Source organism: Pseudophryne corroboree (genome assembly GCF_028390025.1).
Source record: "Pseudophryne corroboree isolate aPseCor3 chromosome 3 unlocalized genomic scaffold, aPseCor3.hap2 SUPER_3_unloc_19, whole genome shotgun sequence".
NCBI classification, from domain to species: Eukaryota; Metazoa; Chordata; class Amphibia; order Anura; family Myobatrachidae; genus Pseudophryne; species Pseudophryne corroboree.
Window position 1 is genome coordinate 236,680 of NW_026967507.1, and position 16,434 is coordinate 253,113.

Consider the following 16,434-nt stretch of genomic DNA (forward strand, 5'->3'; position numbering starts at 1 on the left):
AAAATTCCCATCTCACTGACATCCACAAAGGTCGTCCTGGGATCCTTTGTTCTTGACCCGTACGCGTGAACTTTATTCTTCCGACGGGATGCCATGAGATCTATCTCCGGTAACATCCACTTGTCTACCAGAATCTGGAACACCTCGGGGTGTAAGGCCCATTCGTTTGCATGAATGGCGTGTCGACTGAGAAAATCTGCATCCCAATTTAGGACTCCCGGAAAAAACACTGCAGACAAGGCTGGATGATGAAGTTCTGCCCACCTTAACGTGCGGCTTACCTCCTTCACTGATTTTTGGCTACGACTTCCTCCTTGATGATTGAGGTACGCTACTATTGTTGCACTGTCCGAGCGAATTTCAACTGGTTTCCCTTGAAGAATGTCCTTTGCCTGAATGAGTGCTATATAAATGGCCCGAAGTTCCAATATATTTATTGTCAGGCAACTGTCTTTCTTGGTCCACTGCCCTTGGAAGCAACTTCTTCCTGACACTGCTCCCCAACCCTGAAGACAGGCATCTGTTTTCAGAATTTCCCAATATGATATCCAAAAGGGTCTCCCTTTGTCCAGATGGGTTGTCTGTAGCCACCAGGCTAATGACCTCCTTAATTCCAGAGGAAGGACTATAGTCTGAGTTTTTATTGTCTGATGAAAACCATTCCATTTGGAAAGGATCAGACGTTGTAGAGGCCTCGAATGGAACTGAGCATACTTCACCATGTCGAATGTCAACACCATCAAACCCATCACACGCATTGCTGCGTGAGTGGATACCCTTTGACTGTGTAGTAGCTCCTGAATCCTTTACTGAATTTTGTACGTTTTGTTCAGAGGTAAAATTATTCTCTGAAGACCCGAATCCAACACAGCCCCCAAGTGAGTCATCCGCTGTGACGGAACCAGGGACGACTTTGCCCAATTTATGAGCCAACCGTGTCTCTGTAAACAAGCTATCGTCTGTTGCAGATGACACTGAAGCAATTCCTCAGATTGTGCCAGGATTAATAGGTTGTAGAGGTATGGAAAACTCCTTATCCCTTGTCGACGGAGATAAGCCGCCATTACCACCATAATTTTGCTGAATACTCTGGGAGCTGTGTCCAGTCCAAATGGTAGGGCCTGAAATGAAAATATTGCTGGAGGATAGCAAACCTGAGATAGCACTGATAGGACAATGCTATAGGAACATGCAGGTAATCATCCTGGATATCTAGAGATACCATAAAATCCTTCAGCTCCATGGCCAAAATAATGGAACGTAAAGTTTGCATATGAAACCGAAGCACCCAAATGTACTTGTTCAGCATCTTGAGATTGAGTATGGTCAATCTCAATTTTCTGTTTCTGAACTAGAAACAGGTTGAAATAAAAACCTTGTCCTCGTTGTGCAGGGGAACTGGAATTATCACTCCTGACTGAAGCAACTCCTGAAATAGCCCTGGCCTTCGTTTCCAATGAAGATGGGCTGGTACAAAAGAACCTCTGTGGAGGGTGTTTCTTGAAAGCAAATGCATAACCGTGAGATACCGCTTCTTGCACCCAGGCATCTGTGGTGGACTGCTGCCAGACATGTGCAAAATGAAGAAGTCTGCCTCCCACCCTGGGGTCCTCCAGGTGGAGGACCACACCATCAGGCTGATGGCTTATCTTCTGACTCTGGTAGCCCAATGCTTTTTAGTCTTCCCAGACTTGTCAGATTGGTACTGCTTGCCATAGCCCTTTCCTTTTCCTTGAGTCCAAAAGGGCCGAAAAGCTGGAAACCTAGGTTTGGATTTGTGGGTTGAAGGAAACTTCACTTTCCTGGAGTCTGCCTCTGACTACAAAATAATGTTTAATTCTTTACCAAAAAGAATATCTCCAGTAAAAGGCAAAGACTCTAGAACCTCCTTGGACTCTGAGTCAGCTTCCCATGTACGTAGCCAGACCTCTCTGCGAGCTGCTACTGCTGAGGCTGATGCCTGAGAGACAATAGTACCCATGTCCAAGGATGCTTCTTCCATAAACATAGCCGCCTGTTTAATATGTGCAATATGGGATTTTTGCTCTCTAGATGCCAATGGGAAATCATCCTCCAATGCATCAGCCGAGGCCGCCACTGCTTTTGCCATTCAGGCTGAAGCCATGGCTGGTCTTATGACTGCCTCAGACAGGAAGAAAATGGTTTTAAAAAAACCCATCTATTTTCCTATCCATGACATCATTTAATGATGTTGAAGGCAGAGGTCATGTAGATTTTCGCACCAGTTGAACGACGTGTATCAACTTTGAGAGCCACCTCTCTTTTTAAAACAGTCCCCACCTGGAAGAGGATAATGGGAATTCCTTTTCTTCTGAATTCTAAACTTCTTACTGGGTGTTACCCAAGCCTCTTGCATAATTTCCATCAGCTGCTCTGACCCAGGAAATTCGGTCCTGTTTTGGGACGTTTAAACACAGGTGCCTTGAATTTTAACAAAGGCTCTGCTGCTTCTTCTAAGGATAGAAAGGCCTTCATAGCACTAATTAGCTCAGGTTTGTCCACTGAGCTGAGACCTTTATCCTCATCTCTGTATGTAGACCCGGAGTGCAATGAGTTCTCATACTCCGAAGTATCTCCATCTGAAACATGTGTAGACTGTGAAGATGTTGTTTCATGTCTATGTGATTTACTTTCCATCAGCCTTTCAGCCTGTTTTTGTTGAAAGGCTGCAAATACCTGTACTGATATGATAAACCCCAGGTGGAATGTTGCATGTAAGGGTTAATAGGATAACCTAACCCTGGTATGGGAGATGGCATTATCCTCTCAGCTATACTGGGTAATGACTGTGCAAACGTAGCACATGGGGGTTCCATTTGAACCTGTGCCTGCCTTGGATTATTCAAGAAGCTTTGGTGAGAGCTAAAACAATTTTCACATAATCCATTTTGAACCAAATCCTGAGAGGTTAACCCAGCTTTACAAGACAAACATGAAATTAGTGTTGGTGCTGCTGTGGAGAGTGTATTCTCCTCACCCTTGCCTCTTTTAGACATGATAAACAAATCACACACCTGTACAGTGTTATCTACACAATTTGTGACTGAAATCACTTTCAAACTTATTAAAGTGACATACAATCCGATCCCTCCCTGCTTTGCACCAGCATTGAGGATTGAAATACACAGAAAACTGACAGAATTATAGTAAAGTCAGCAATCATACAAGCAATCAGTCACAGGTTATACATTGGTATAGTAAGCAATATGAGCACATATTCAACTACAGATACATTTCAGGTATATAGGAGAAACATTACTGCATTACCTTATATAGGACTTTAAACGTATTCTAGAACAGCGAAAGAAACAGCAGTAATAGTTTACAGACTCATATGCATCAATCACTTACAGTATCCAAATATTCGTACTCAAAGGTAGATAGAGACTCAGTGCTGTATCACCTGGCTCAGGAGAGTGGGATACAGGGATACTTCACCCCGCTTCCAGGATCGATCAATACGTTAGTGAACGCTGAGTGGATCCAGAGGCTATTAGTGACCTAGAGTGAATACAGACGCCCAAATGAACACCGACGCACAAGTCACACAGCCGCCTAAGCTGCGACTGGGTCCTTTAGATACACAGCGTCTCAGACGGAAGCAGGAAATCAATTCATGGTGGGAAATTCGGAGGAAACTGGTCATGAACCGGGAGAGCGTCTTACTCCCCACTGTTGACATCAACCCCAGGGATCCCGGCCTCATACTACTCCTGGAGCCTATAATCCCTGAGGCCTAGCGCTGGTGCACCCAGGGTGGCAGCAGCGTCAGAGACTGTTTGGTAGTCTCCTCCCAAAACAGTGCGGCTGTGTCTCGCGTTTCCCGCTTAACAGAACCGGGCACAGCCTGGTAATGTCTGCTGGACTTGCTAGTACATCCTACACAGACGCCCGCCGAAACAGCACTGTACTCATGGGTAAGCGTTTTTGCGACCCGGCGGGAATTGTTGGAGAGACTCTTTCTAAGGTACGAATCACTCAAAAAAGAGTAAGACTCTAAAAATAAAAAAAGAGATGCCCTCTGACCATGGTCTGGCTCCTGCCGCACCAAACAAAAAACTGATTTGCCTGAGCCAGGAGGCGGGGATATAGGAGATAGAATAGGATATAGGCCCATTGCATTCTGGAAGGCCAAAAGCTTTGATTGTTGGTGCCAATCCGCTGTCGCTACCTCATGTCCCAAAGTTATACTGTGGATAACCTGTGGACCCTGCAGGAGAAAGTATAACATCAGTGCATAATACACACACAGCGTCTTTACAGATCAGAGGGACAGTAACTTTGGTATATGGGTGAGACCCTAAATCCCACCTACCTGATCCTCCTGTGCGGTCTTGTGATTCTCCTCTGTACAATCCTGGGAATACAGAAGACGGGGACATCTCTCTGGGGTATCTCTGTTACTGGGCCCATCTGTAGGAGACACACAGTGACTGAGTACAGTGTATATATGCGATTATCAGATGATGTGTGTATATAGGGGGCCCCCATACCTGCTCTCCCCTGTACAATACATGACAGTCTCCTCTTACCCAGTGATGTGAGGGGCCGGTGATTCTCCATCATCACGTCCTTGTACAGACCCCTGTGTTCCTCTATATACTCCTCCTCCTGCATGGAGACATAGACAGTGACATCATGATACCTTATAGATACCTGACACACAGTGATACAGTCATCACCCAGACACATCCCCTGGTGTTACTGTATAATGCCCCATTCCCAGCAGTCACCTCTCCAGTCATCACCCAGACACGTCCCCCAGTGTTACTGTATAATGTCCATTCCCAGCAGTCACCTCTCCAGTCATCACCCAGACACATCCCCCGGTGTTACTGTATAATGTCCCATTCCCAGCAGTCACCTCTCCAGTCATCACCCAGACACATCCCCTGGTGTTACTGTATAATGTCCCATTCCCAGCAGTCACCTCTCCAGTCATCACCCAGACACGTCCCCTGGTGTTACTGTATAATGTCCCATTCCCAGCAGTCACCTCTCCAGTCATCACCCAGACACATACCCTGGTGTTACTGTATAATGTCCTATTCCCAGCAGTCACCTCTCCAGTCATCACCCAGACACATCCCCTGGTGTTACTGTATAATGTCCCATTCCCAGCAATCACCTCTCCAGTCATCACTCAGACACATCCCCTGGTGTTACTGTATAATGTCCCATTCCCGGCAGTCACCTCTCCAGTCATCACCCAGACACATCCCCTGGTGTTACTGTATAATGTCCCATTCCCAGCAGTCACCTCTCCAGTCATCACCCTGACACATCCCCTGGTGTTACTGTATAATGTCCCATTCCCAGCAGTCACCTCTCCAGTCATCACCCAGACACATCTCCTGGTGTTACTGTATAATGTCAGATTCCCAGCAGTCACCTCTCCAGTCATCACCCTGACACATCCCCCGGTGTTACTGTATAATGTCCCATTCCCAGCAGTCACCTCTCCAGTCATCACCCAGACACATCCCCTGGTGTTACTGTATAATGTCCCATTCCCAGCAGTCACCACTCCAGTCATCACCCAGACACATCCCCTGGTGTTACTGTATAATGTCCCATTCCCAGCAGTCACCTCTCCAGTTATCACCCTGACACATCCCCTGGTGTTACTGTATAATGTCCCATTCCCAGCAGTCACCTCTCCAGTCATCACCAAGACACGTCCCCTGGTGTTACTGTATAATGCCCCATTTCCAGCTGTCACCTCTCCAGTCATCACCCAGACACTTCCCCTGGTGTTACTGTATAATGTCCCATTCCCAGCAGTCACCTCTCAAGTCTTCACCCAGACACAACCCCTGGTGTTACTGTATAATGTCCCATTCCCAGCAGTCACCTCTCCAGTCATCACCCAGACACGTCCCCTGGTGTTACTGTATAATACCCCATTCCCAGCAGTCACCTCTCCAGTCATCACCCAGACACATCCCCTGGTGTTACTGTATAATACCCCATTCCCAGCAGTCACCTCTCCAGTCATCACCCAGACACATCCCCTGGTGTTACTGTATAATGTCCCATTCCCAGCAGTCACCTCTCCAGTCATCACCCAGACACATCCCCTGGTGTTACTGTATAATGCCCCATTCCCAGCAGTCACCTCTCCAGTCATCACCCAGACACATCCCCCGGTGTTACTGTATAATGTTCCATTCCCAGCAGTCACCTCTCCAGTCATCACCCAGACACATCCCCCGGTGTCACTGTATAATACCCCATTCCCAGCAGTCACCTCTCCAGTCATCACCCAGACACATCCCCTGGTGTCACTGTATAATGTCCCATTCCCAGCAGTCACCTCTCCAGTCATCACCCAGACACATCCCCTGGTGTTACTGTATAATGTCCCATTCCCAGCAGTCACCTCTCCAGTCATCACCCAGACACATCCCCTGGTGTTACTGTATAATGCCCCATTCCCAGCAGTCACCTCTCCAGTCATCACCCAGACACATCCCCTGGTGTTACTGTATAATGTCCATTCCCAGCAGTCACCTCTCCAGTCATCACCCAGACACGTTCCCTGGTGTTACTGTATAATGTCCCATTCCCAGCAGTCACCTCTCCAGTCATCACCCAGACACATCCCCTGGTGTTACTGTATAATGCCCCATTCCCAGCAGTCACCTCTCCAGTCATCACCCAGACATATCCCCTGGTGTTACTGTATAATGTCCCATTCCCAGCAGTCACCTCTCCAGTCATCACCCAGACACGTCCCCTGGTGTTACTGTATAATGCCCCATTCCCTCTCCAGTCATCACCCAGACACATTCCCTGGTGTTACTGTATAATGTCCCATTCCCAGCAGTCACCTCTCCAGTCATCACCCAGACACGTCCCCTGGTGTTACTGTATAATGTCCCATTCCCAGCAGTCACCTCTCCAGTCATCACCCAGACACATTCCCTGGTGTTACTATATAATGTCCCATTCCCAGCAGTCACCTCTCCAGTTATCACCCAGACACGTCCCCCGGTGTTACTGTATAATGCCCCATTCCCAGCAGTCACCTCTCCAGTTATCACCCAGACGCATTCCCCGGTGTTACTGTATAATGTCCCATTCCCAGCAGTCACCTCTCCAGTCATCACCCAGACACGTTCCCTGGTGTTACTGTATAATGCCCCATTCCCAGCAGTCACCTCTCCAGTCATCACCCAGACACATCCCCTGGTGTTACTGTATAATGTCCCATTCCCAGCAGTCACCTCTCCAGTCATCACCCAGACACATCCCCTGGTGTTACTGTATAATGCCCCATTCCCAGCAGTCACCTCTCCAGTCATCACCCAGACACATCCCCTGGTGTTACTGTATAATGTCCCATTCCCAGCAGTCACCTCTCCAGTCATCACCCAGACACGTTCCCTGGTGTTACTGTATAATGTCCCATTCCCAGCAGTCACCTCTCCAGTCATCACCCAGACACATCCCCTGGTGTTACTGTATAATGCCCCATTCCCAGCAGTCACCTCTCCAGTCATCACCCAGACACATCCCTTGGTGTTACTGTATAATGTCCCATTCCCAGCAGTCACCTCTCCAGTCATCACCCAGACACGTCCCCTGGTGTTACTGTATAATGTCCCATTCCCAGCAGTCACCTCTCCAGTCATCACCCAGACACATTCCCTGGTGTTACTATATAATGTCCCATTCCCAGCAGTCACCTCTCCAGTTATCACCCAGACACGTCCCCCGGTGTTACTGTATAATGCCCCATTCCCAGCAGTCACCTCTCCAGTTATCACCCAGACGCATTCCCCGGTGTTACTGTATAATCCCCTATACCCAAAAGTCACCTCTCCAGTCATCACCCAGACACATCCCCTGGTGTTACTGTATAATGCCCCATTCCCAGCAGTCACCTCTCCAGTCATCACCCAGACACGTTCCCTGGTGTTACTGTATAATGTCCCATTCCCAGCAGTCACCTCTCCAGTTATCACCCAGACGCATTCCCCGATGTTACTGTATAATGTCCCATTCCCAGCAGTCACCTCTCCAGTCATCACCCAGACACGTCCCCTGGTGTTACTGTATAATGTCCCATACCCAAAAGTCACCTCTCCAGTCATCACCCAGAAACGTCCCCCGGTGTTACTGTATAATGTCCCATACCCAAAAGTCACCTCTCCAGTCATCACCCAGAAACGTCCCCGGTGTTACTGTATAATGTCCCATTCCCAGCAGTCACCTCTCCAGTCAGCAGCTGAATCGTCCTGTTGGTGAGTTCCAGGATCTTTTGGTTATTGTGTCTCATGTATCAGTGAGTGAGGTGGAGGCACCGTGATGGGGCTCTGGGTTCTGCTCAGTCCTCCTAACACAATGCGATCGGATGTCTTCTTTACCACTGTTTAACCCTGTGAAATGGGGGAGACATCAATATCACTGTAAATACTGCCAGATCCCCTCACCTCCCTGTATTATAACTATAGATATAAGTGATATCACTTTGACGCTCCCAGATCCCCTCACCTCCCCAGTCATGTCCCTGTATTATTACTATAGATGTAAGTGATGTCACTGTGACACTCCCAGATCCCCTCACCTCCCCAGTCATGTCCCTGTATTATTACTATAGATGTAAGTGATGTCACTGTGACACTCCCAGATCCCCTCACCTCCCCAGTCATGTCCCTGTATTATTACTATAGATATAAATGACGTCACAGTGACACGCCCAGTTCCCCTCACCTCCCCAGTCATGTCCCTGTATTATTACTATAGATATTAGTGAGGTCACTGTGACGCTCCCAGATCCCCTCACCTCCCTAGTCATGTCCCTGTATTATTACTATAGATATAAATGATGTCACAGTGACACTCCCAGGAGTCTGATATACATTTTCTTCATACTGCTCCAATTATCATCTGTTACACATGCCAGGGATATTATGGTCTCTGCTTTAATATATCCTAAACTTTTAGCAAAATTTTCAATCCCCACAATTACATATAATAAAATTAATAGTAATAATAATAATAATGACACTAAAGGCTGCACCCCAGTATACAAATAATAACAGATGTCTTTAAAAGCAGGACACCTCAGGCCATTCCTCCTGTATTGTAGGACATCACCACCACTCCCAATGTATAATAACAATACCAGGACACCACAAGTTGCTGTCCCTGTATAATAATAACGGTACACAAAAACCTGCTCCCTCTGTATAACACTAACAACAACAGGACACCACATTCTGCTCTTCCTTAATAGTAATAATAAAATTACACGACAGGCTGATCCCCCTGTATAATAATAATAACAGGACAGGACACGACAGGCCGCTCCCTCTGTACAATACCAGGACACCACAGGCCGCTCCCCCTGTATAACAACAACAACAACAACAACAGGACACCACAGGCTGCAAACCATGCAAAATAATGATAATAATAGGACATCACAGGCTGCTCCATCTGTATAATAATAAAAATATAATAATATTAATAACAACAACAACAACAGGACACCATAAGCTGCTCCTCCTGCATAATAATAATCATAGGACACCACAGGCTGCTCACCTTGTATAATAATAATAGGACACCACAGGCTGCTCACCCTGTATAATAATAATAACAACAACAGTACACCACAGGCTGCTCCCCCTGAATAATAATAACAGGACACCAAAGGCTAATCCTCCTGTATAACCATAACAACAGGACATCACAGACTGCTTCTCCTTAGTCATAATAACAGGATACCACAGGCTGCTCTTCCTGTATAATATTAATAATAAGAGGATACCACAGGCTGCTCGCTCTGTAAAATAATAATAATAATAAAAATAATAACAACAGGACACCACAGGAGGGTTCACTACGGCTGGCTGGCGGTCAGGCTCCCGGTGACCAGCATACCGGCACCGGGAGCCCGACCTCCGGCTTACCGACAGTGTGGCGAGCGCAAATGAGCCCCTTGCCCCAAACTATTTTATTCTCCCTCTAGGGGGGTCGTGGACCCCCACGAGGGAAAATAAGTGTCGGTATGCCGCTGTCGGGCTCCCGGCGCCGGTATACTGAGCGCCGGGAGCCCAACCGCTGGCATAGAGAAGACCACCCCCACAGGCTGCTCCTCCTGTATAATAATAATACACCACATGCTACTCCTCCTGTAAAATAATAATAATAATAATAATAATAATACACCACAGGCTACTCCTCCTGTAAAATAACAACAACAACAGGACACCACAGGGTGCTCCTCCTGTATAATAATAATAATAATAATAATAAATAATAATAATAATAACAACAACAGGACACTACAGGCTACTCCCCCTGTATAATACTAACTGGACACCACAGGCTGCTCTTCCTGTATATTAATAATAATAGGACACCACAGGCTGCTCCTCCTGTATAATAATAATATCAGGACACCACAGGCTGCTCCCCCTGTATAGTAAGACGCCATTACCTGATCTCTACGGACAACGAGTCCTGTACGTGTGTGGAACGGAGGTACAGTGACCGGAAGTAAGGAGGAAAGCACAGGCAGGAAGTAGGGCATGATTGGCACGGGCGGCTTCCTGGTGACTGGCCACTCCCCTCCCACACCCCGCTCACAGCCCGTGTTCTGTAATGATTATTACAATACATGTCCTCAGTGCTGGAGGCCGGCGGCCATTTTCTTGTAGACCAGTCTGGCAGCAGCAATAGGTTCCCTGGCCGTGTAGTGACGTCAGGAGCGGCGGCCATTTTCCCCTGGTCTGAGCTCCGCCTTCCTTCTATCATTCCCACAAGGCAGCAGGAGCAGAGAGCAGCTATTGCTGTGTCTGGCAGCAGGTAATGATATTATTATTATTATTCTATAGGCTGAGCAGCTCTGGTGTCAGGTTCTGTACTACAGGGGGAGCAGCCTCTGGTGCCTTGTTATAGTGCAGCTGGAGCAGCCTCTGGTGCTGCATTATCCCTGTACAGGTGGCTGACACTCTAGTGTCCTATTACCGTAATACAGGTGGCGCAGACCCCGCCGCTACCGTAATACAGGCGGCGCAGACCCCGCCGTTACCGTGATACAGGTGGAGCAGACCCCACCGTTACCGTAATACAGGTGTCGCAGACCCCGCCGTTACCGTAATACAGGTGGCGCAGACCCCGCCGTTACCGTAATACAGGTGGCGCAGACCCCGCCGTTACCGTGATACAGGTGGCGCAGACTCCGCCGTTACCGTGATACAGGTGGAGCAGACCCCGCCGTTACCGTGATACAGGTGGCGCAGACTCCGCCGTTACCATAATACAGGTGACGCAGACCCCCCGCCGTTACCGTAATACAGGTGGCGCAGACCCCGCCGTTACCGTAATACAAGTGGCGCGGACCCCACCGTTGCCGTAATACAGGTGACGCGGATCCCGCCGTTACCGTAATACAGGTGGCGCAGACCCAGCCGTTACCGTAATACAGGTGGCGCAGACCCCGCCGTTACCGCAATAGAGGTGGCGCAGACCGCGCCGTTACCGCACACACCAGACATTAATGTGTTCTGTCCTGTGGCATTGTACTATACAGGGGTAGCGACCTGTATTGTCTTGCTATACAGAGATAGGGGCCTGTGTTTTATTACTATACAGAGGGAGTGGACTGTGTTGTTTTAATATACAGAGGAGCTGTTTTAATATACAGGGGAGCGGCATGTGTTTTCCTACTCTACAGGGGGAGTGGCCTGTGGCATCCTCCTATACAGGGGTAGTGGATTGTGACGTCCTACTATACAGGGGGAGGGGCCTGTGGTGTCTTGTTACTAATATATAGTGTGAGTGGCATGTATTGTCTTTCTATCCAGAAGGAGTGTCCTGTGTTGTCATAATAGACAGGAGGAGTGGCCTGTGTTATAATATACAGGGGTAGCATCCTGTGCTGCCATAGCATACAGGGATAGCATCCTGTGCTGTCATAATATACAGGGGTAGCATCCTGTGTTTTCATAATATACAGGGGTAGCATCCTGTGCTGTCATAGTATACACGGAGAGCAGCCTGTATTGTCATAATATACAGGGGGAGTGGCCTGTGTTGTCATAATATACAGGGGTAGCATCCTGTGTTCTCATAGTATACCGGGGTAGCATCCTGTGTTGTCATAATTTCCAGGGGTAGCATCCTGTGTTATAGTATACAGGGGGAGTGGCCTGTGTTGTCATAATATACAGGGGGAGCAGCCTGTGTTGTCATAATATACAGGAGCAGCATCCTGTGTTGTCATAATAGAGAAGAGGAGAGGCCTGTGTTGTCATAGTATACAGGGGGAGTGGACTGTGTTGTCATAATAGATAGGAGGAGCGGCCTGTGGCATCCAACTCTACAAGGGGAGCGGCCTGTGTTATAATATTTACTTCCTTTCTTTCCTCACACTCACTGCTTGACCCATTCCAGTCTGGCTTCCGTCCTCCCCACTCCAGTGAACTGCCCTTACAAAAGTCTGCAATGACCTCCATGCTGCTAAATCCTACTCTCTACTTCAGGGCTGGCCAAACCGGTCCTCGAGATCTACCAACAGTTCATGTTTTCCAGGCCTCCTGGAGATCTGTATAATTGTCAATTAGGAATGAATGCAGCACATCTTAATTAGTAATGACTACACCTGTGCATAAACTAGGTTTGTTGGTAGATCTCGAAGACTGGTTTGGCCAGCTCTGTTCTACTTGTTCTTCTTGACCTCTCTGCTGCTTTTGACACTGTGGACCACCCTCTCCTACTACAAATCCTTCACTCCATTGGTCTGCGTGATACTGCCCTCTCCTGGCTGTCTTCCTGCCTCTCTAACCGTTCTTTCTCTGTCTCCTCTCATGACTCCAGCTCCTCCCTCTTCCACTAACTGTAGATGTCCCCGAAGGTTCTGTCCTTGGTCCTCTTCTTTTCTCTCTCTCTATACGTCCTCACTAGGTAAGCTCATTAGTTCTTTTGATTTCCAATATCATCTCTATGCTGATGACACTCAAATCTATCTTTCCTCTCTCCGGACCTCTCTCCTGCTCTCCTTACTCGTATCTCCAACTGTCTCTGGATGTTCCAGCGCTTTATTACACCTAACATGTCTAAGACCGAGCTGATCATCTTCCCTCCCTCCCGCATAACCTCACCTCCTACAATCTCATTATCTATTGATGTCACTACTATCTCCTCTAGCCCCCAAGTGCGCTGTCTTGGAGTAATCCTTCCCTCCTCCCTCTCCTTCACACCACACATTCAGCATCTCTCACGGTGCTGCCGTTTTCATCTAAAAAATATTTCCAGGATCAGACCCTTTCTCACCCAGAATTCCACCAAGACCCTGATCCACTCACCGGTCATCTCCAAACTGGACTACTGTAATCTCCTCCTGACTGGCACCCCTAATACATACATATCTCCACTCCAATCTACCCTCAATGCTGCTGCCTGGCTCATCTTCCTCACCAAATGTACTACGTCCACCTCCCCTCTCCTACAAGCCCTTCACTGGCTCCCCTTCCCCTTCAGAATCCAATTCAAACTTCTCACACTCACTTACAAAGCCCTCACCCACTCCTCTCCCATTTACATCTCTGACCTTATCTCCCTTTACACCACCACCTGTCCTCTTCGCTCTGCTAATGCACGCCGCCTCTCCTGCCAACTGATTACCTCCTCCCACTCCTACCTACAAGAATTCTCACGTGCTGCTTTTTTTCTCTGGAATTCTCTACCTCTCCCCATCCGACTCTCCACCTCTGTACAAAACTTCAATTGGGCTCTCAAGACCCACGTCTTCACCAACCCCGCCAACTATCCTCCTAACCCTCTTGTCCACGCTCACAGTCTACCCCTTCTATGTCACCCTGGTGTCTTAGCCCTTCACCTTTTGGAGAAGGCCCTGATCTTGCGAGCTTACAATCTCGCAAGAGCAGGGCCTTCTCCATCATGTGCCTTGCCATCTCTTACTTACACTATCTTATACTCCATACTCCCTTTGATGGCACCTAACCCCCGTTTCTCTATCGTCCTAGTGGATGCTGGGGTTCCTGAAAGGACCATGGGGTTCCTGAAAGGACCATGGGGAATAGCGGCTCCGCAGGAGACAGGGCACAAAAAGTAAAGCTTTTCCAGATCAGGTGGTGTGCACTGGCTCCTCCCCCTATGACCCTCCTCCAGACTCCAGTTAGATTTTTGTGCCCGGCCGAGAAGGGTGCAATTCTAGGTGGCTCTCATAAAGAGCTGCTTAGAGAAAGTTTACTTAGGTTTTTTATTTTACAGTGATTCCTGCTGGCAACAGGATCACTGCAACGAGGGACAGAGGGGAGAAGAAGTGAACTCACCTGCGTGCAGGATGGATTGGCTTCTTGGCTACTGGACATCAGCTCCAGAGGGACGATCACAGGTACAGCCTGGATGGTCACCGGAGCCGCGCCGCCGGCCCCCTTGCAGATGCTGAAGTAAGAAGAGGTCCAGAATCGGCGGCTGAAGACTCCTGCAGTCTTCTAAAGGTAGCGCACAGCACTGCAGCTGTGCGCCATTTTCCTCTCAGCACACTTCACACGCAGTCACTGAGGGTGCAGGGCGCTGGGGGGGGGCGCCCTGGGAGGCAAATGAAAACCTATTAAAAGGCTAAAAATACCTCACATATAGCCCCCAGAGGCTATATGGAGATATTTAACCCCTGCCTGGATTCACAAAATAGCGGGAGACGAGCCCGCCGGAAAAGGGGCGGGGCCTATCTCCTCAGCACACGGCGCCATTTCCTCTCACAGCTCCGCTGGTCAGGACGGCTCCCAGGTCTCTCCCCTGCACTGCACTACAGAAACAGGGTAAAACAGAGAGGGGGGGCAAATTTAATGGCAATATTTTGATATATATAAAGCAGCTATAAGGGAGCACTTATTATAAGGCTATCCCTGTCATATATAGCGCTTTTTTGGTGTGTGCTGGCAGACTCTCCCTCTGTCTCCCCAAAGGGCTAGTGGGTCCTGTCTTCGTGTAGAGCATTCCCTGTGTGTCTGCTGTGTGTCGGTACGTGTGTGTCGACATGTATGAGGACGATATTGGTGTGGAGGCGGAGCAATTGCCAAATATGGGGATGTCACCTCCTAGGGGGTCGACACCAGAATGGATGCCTTTATTTGTGGAATTACGGGATAGCGTCAACTCGCTTAAGCAGTCGTTTGACGACATGAGGCGGCCGGACAATCAATTAGTGCCTGTCCAGGCGCCTCAAACACCGTCAGGGGCTGTGAAACGCCCTTTGCCTCAGTCGGTCGACACAGACCCAGACACTGATTCCAGTGGTGACGGTGACGAATCAACCGTATTTTCCAGTAGGGCCACACGTTATATGATTTTGGCAATGAAGGAGGCGTTACATTTAGCTGATACTACAGGTACCACTAAACAGGGTATTATGTGGGGTGTGAAAAAACTACCTATAGTTTTTCCTGAATCAGAAGAATTAAATGACGTGTGTGATGAAGCGTGGGTTGCCCCTGATAAAAAGCTGATAATTTCAAAGAAATTATTGGCATTATACCCTTTCCCGCCAGAGGTTAGGGAGCGCTGGGAAACATCTCCTAGGGTGGACAAGGCGCTAACACGCTTATCTAAACAAGTGGCGTTACCCTCTCCTGAGACGGCCGCACTTAAAGATCCATCAGATAGGAGGATGGAAAATATCCAAAAAAGTATATACACACATGCAGGTGTTATACTACGACCAGCTATAGCGACTGCCTGGATGTGCAGTGCTGGAGTAGTTTGGTCAGAGTCCCTGATTGAAAATATTGATACCCTGGATAGGGACAATATTTTACTGTCGTTAGAACAAATAAAGGATGCATTTCTTTATATGCGTGATGCACAGAGGGATATCTGCACACTGGCATCACGGGTAAGTGCTATGTCCATTTCGGCCAGAAGAGCTTTATGGACGCGACAGTGGACAGGCGATGCGGATTCAAAACGGCATATGGAAGTTTTGCCGTATAAAGGGGAGGAGTTATTTGGAGTCGGTCTATCAGATTTGGTGGCCACGGCTACAGCCGGGAAATCCACCTTTCTACCTCAAGTCACTCCCCAACAGAAAAAGGCACCGACTTTTCAACCGCAGCCCTTTCGTTCCTTTAAAAATAAGAGAGCAAAGGGCTATTCATATCTGCCACGAGGCAGAGGTCGAGGGAAGAGACAGCAACAGGCAGCTCCTTCCCAGGAACAGAAGCCCTCCCCGGCTTCTACAAAAGCCTCAGCATGACGCTGGGGCTTCTCAAGCGGACTCGGGGACGGTGGGCGGTCGTCTCAAAAATTACAGCGCGCAGTGGGCTCACTCGCAGGTAGATCCCTGGATCCTGCAGAAAATATCTCAGGGGTACAGGTTGGAATTAGAGACAGATCCACCTCGCCGTTTCCTGAAGTCTGCTTTACCAACGTCCC

The 16,434-nt window shown here is 48.4% G+C and overlaps 3 protein-coding genes across 4 annotated transcripts in view; 2 read left to right on the forward strand and 1 right to left on the reverse strand.

Annotated features, from left to right (window-relative positions):
* LOC134983575 (gastrula zinc finger protein XlCGF57.1-like) overlaps positions 1–10,566 on the reverse strand; it is a 42,959-nt gene extending 32,393 nt beyond the window's left edge. For both annotated transcript variants that reach the window (XM_063949235.1, XM_063949234.1), the window contains exons 1-4: positions 10,475–10,566; positions 8,240–8,405; positions 4,554–4,632; positions 4,333–4,434 (exon numbers count right to left, since the gene is read on the reverse strand). In XM_063949235.1, coding sequence (XP_063805305.1) covers positions 4,333–4,434; positions 4,554–4,632; positions 8,240–8,305 — 247 coding nt within the window. In that variant the 5' untranslated portion in view covers positions 8,306–8,405; positions 10,475–10,566. The remainder of the gene's footprint in view (positions 1–4,332; positions 4,435–4,553; positions 4,633–8,239; positions 8,406–10,474) is intronic.
* Positions 1–16,434, forward strand: part of LOC134983569 (zinc finger protein ZFP2-like) — a 378,911-nt gene that overhangs the window by 114,740 nt on the left and 247,737 nt on the right. The gene's annotated exons all lie outside the window — the stretch shown is intronic.
* LOC134983587 (zinc finger protein ZFP2-like) overlaps positions 10,787–16,434 on the forward strand; it is a 39,470-nt gene continuing 33,822 nt past the window's right edge. The window contains exon 1 of the mRNA XM_063949252.1: positions 10,787–10,842. The gene's annotated coding sequence lies outside the window, so the exon portion shown is untranslated. The remainder of the gene's footprint in view (positions 10,843–16,434) is intronic.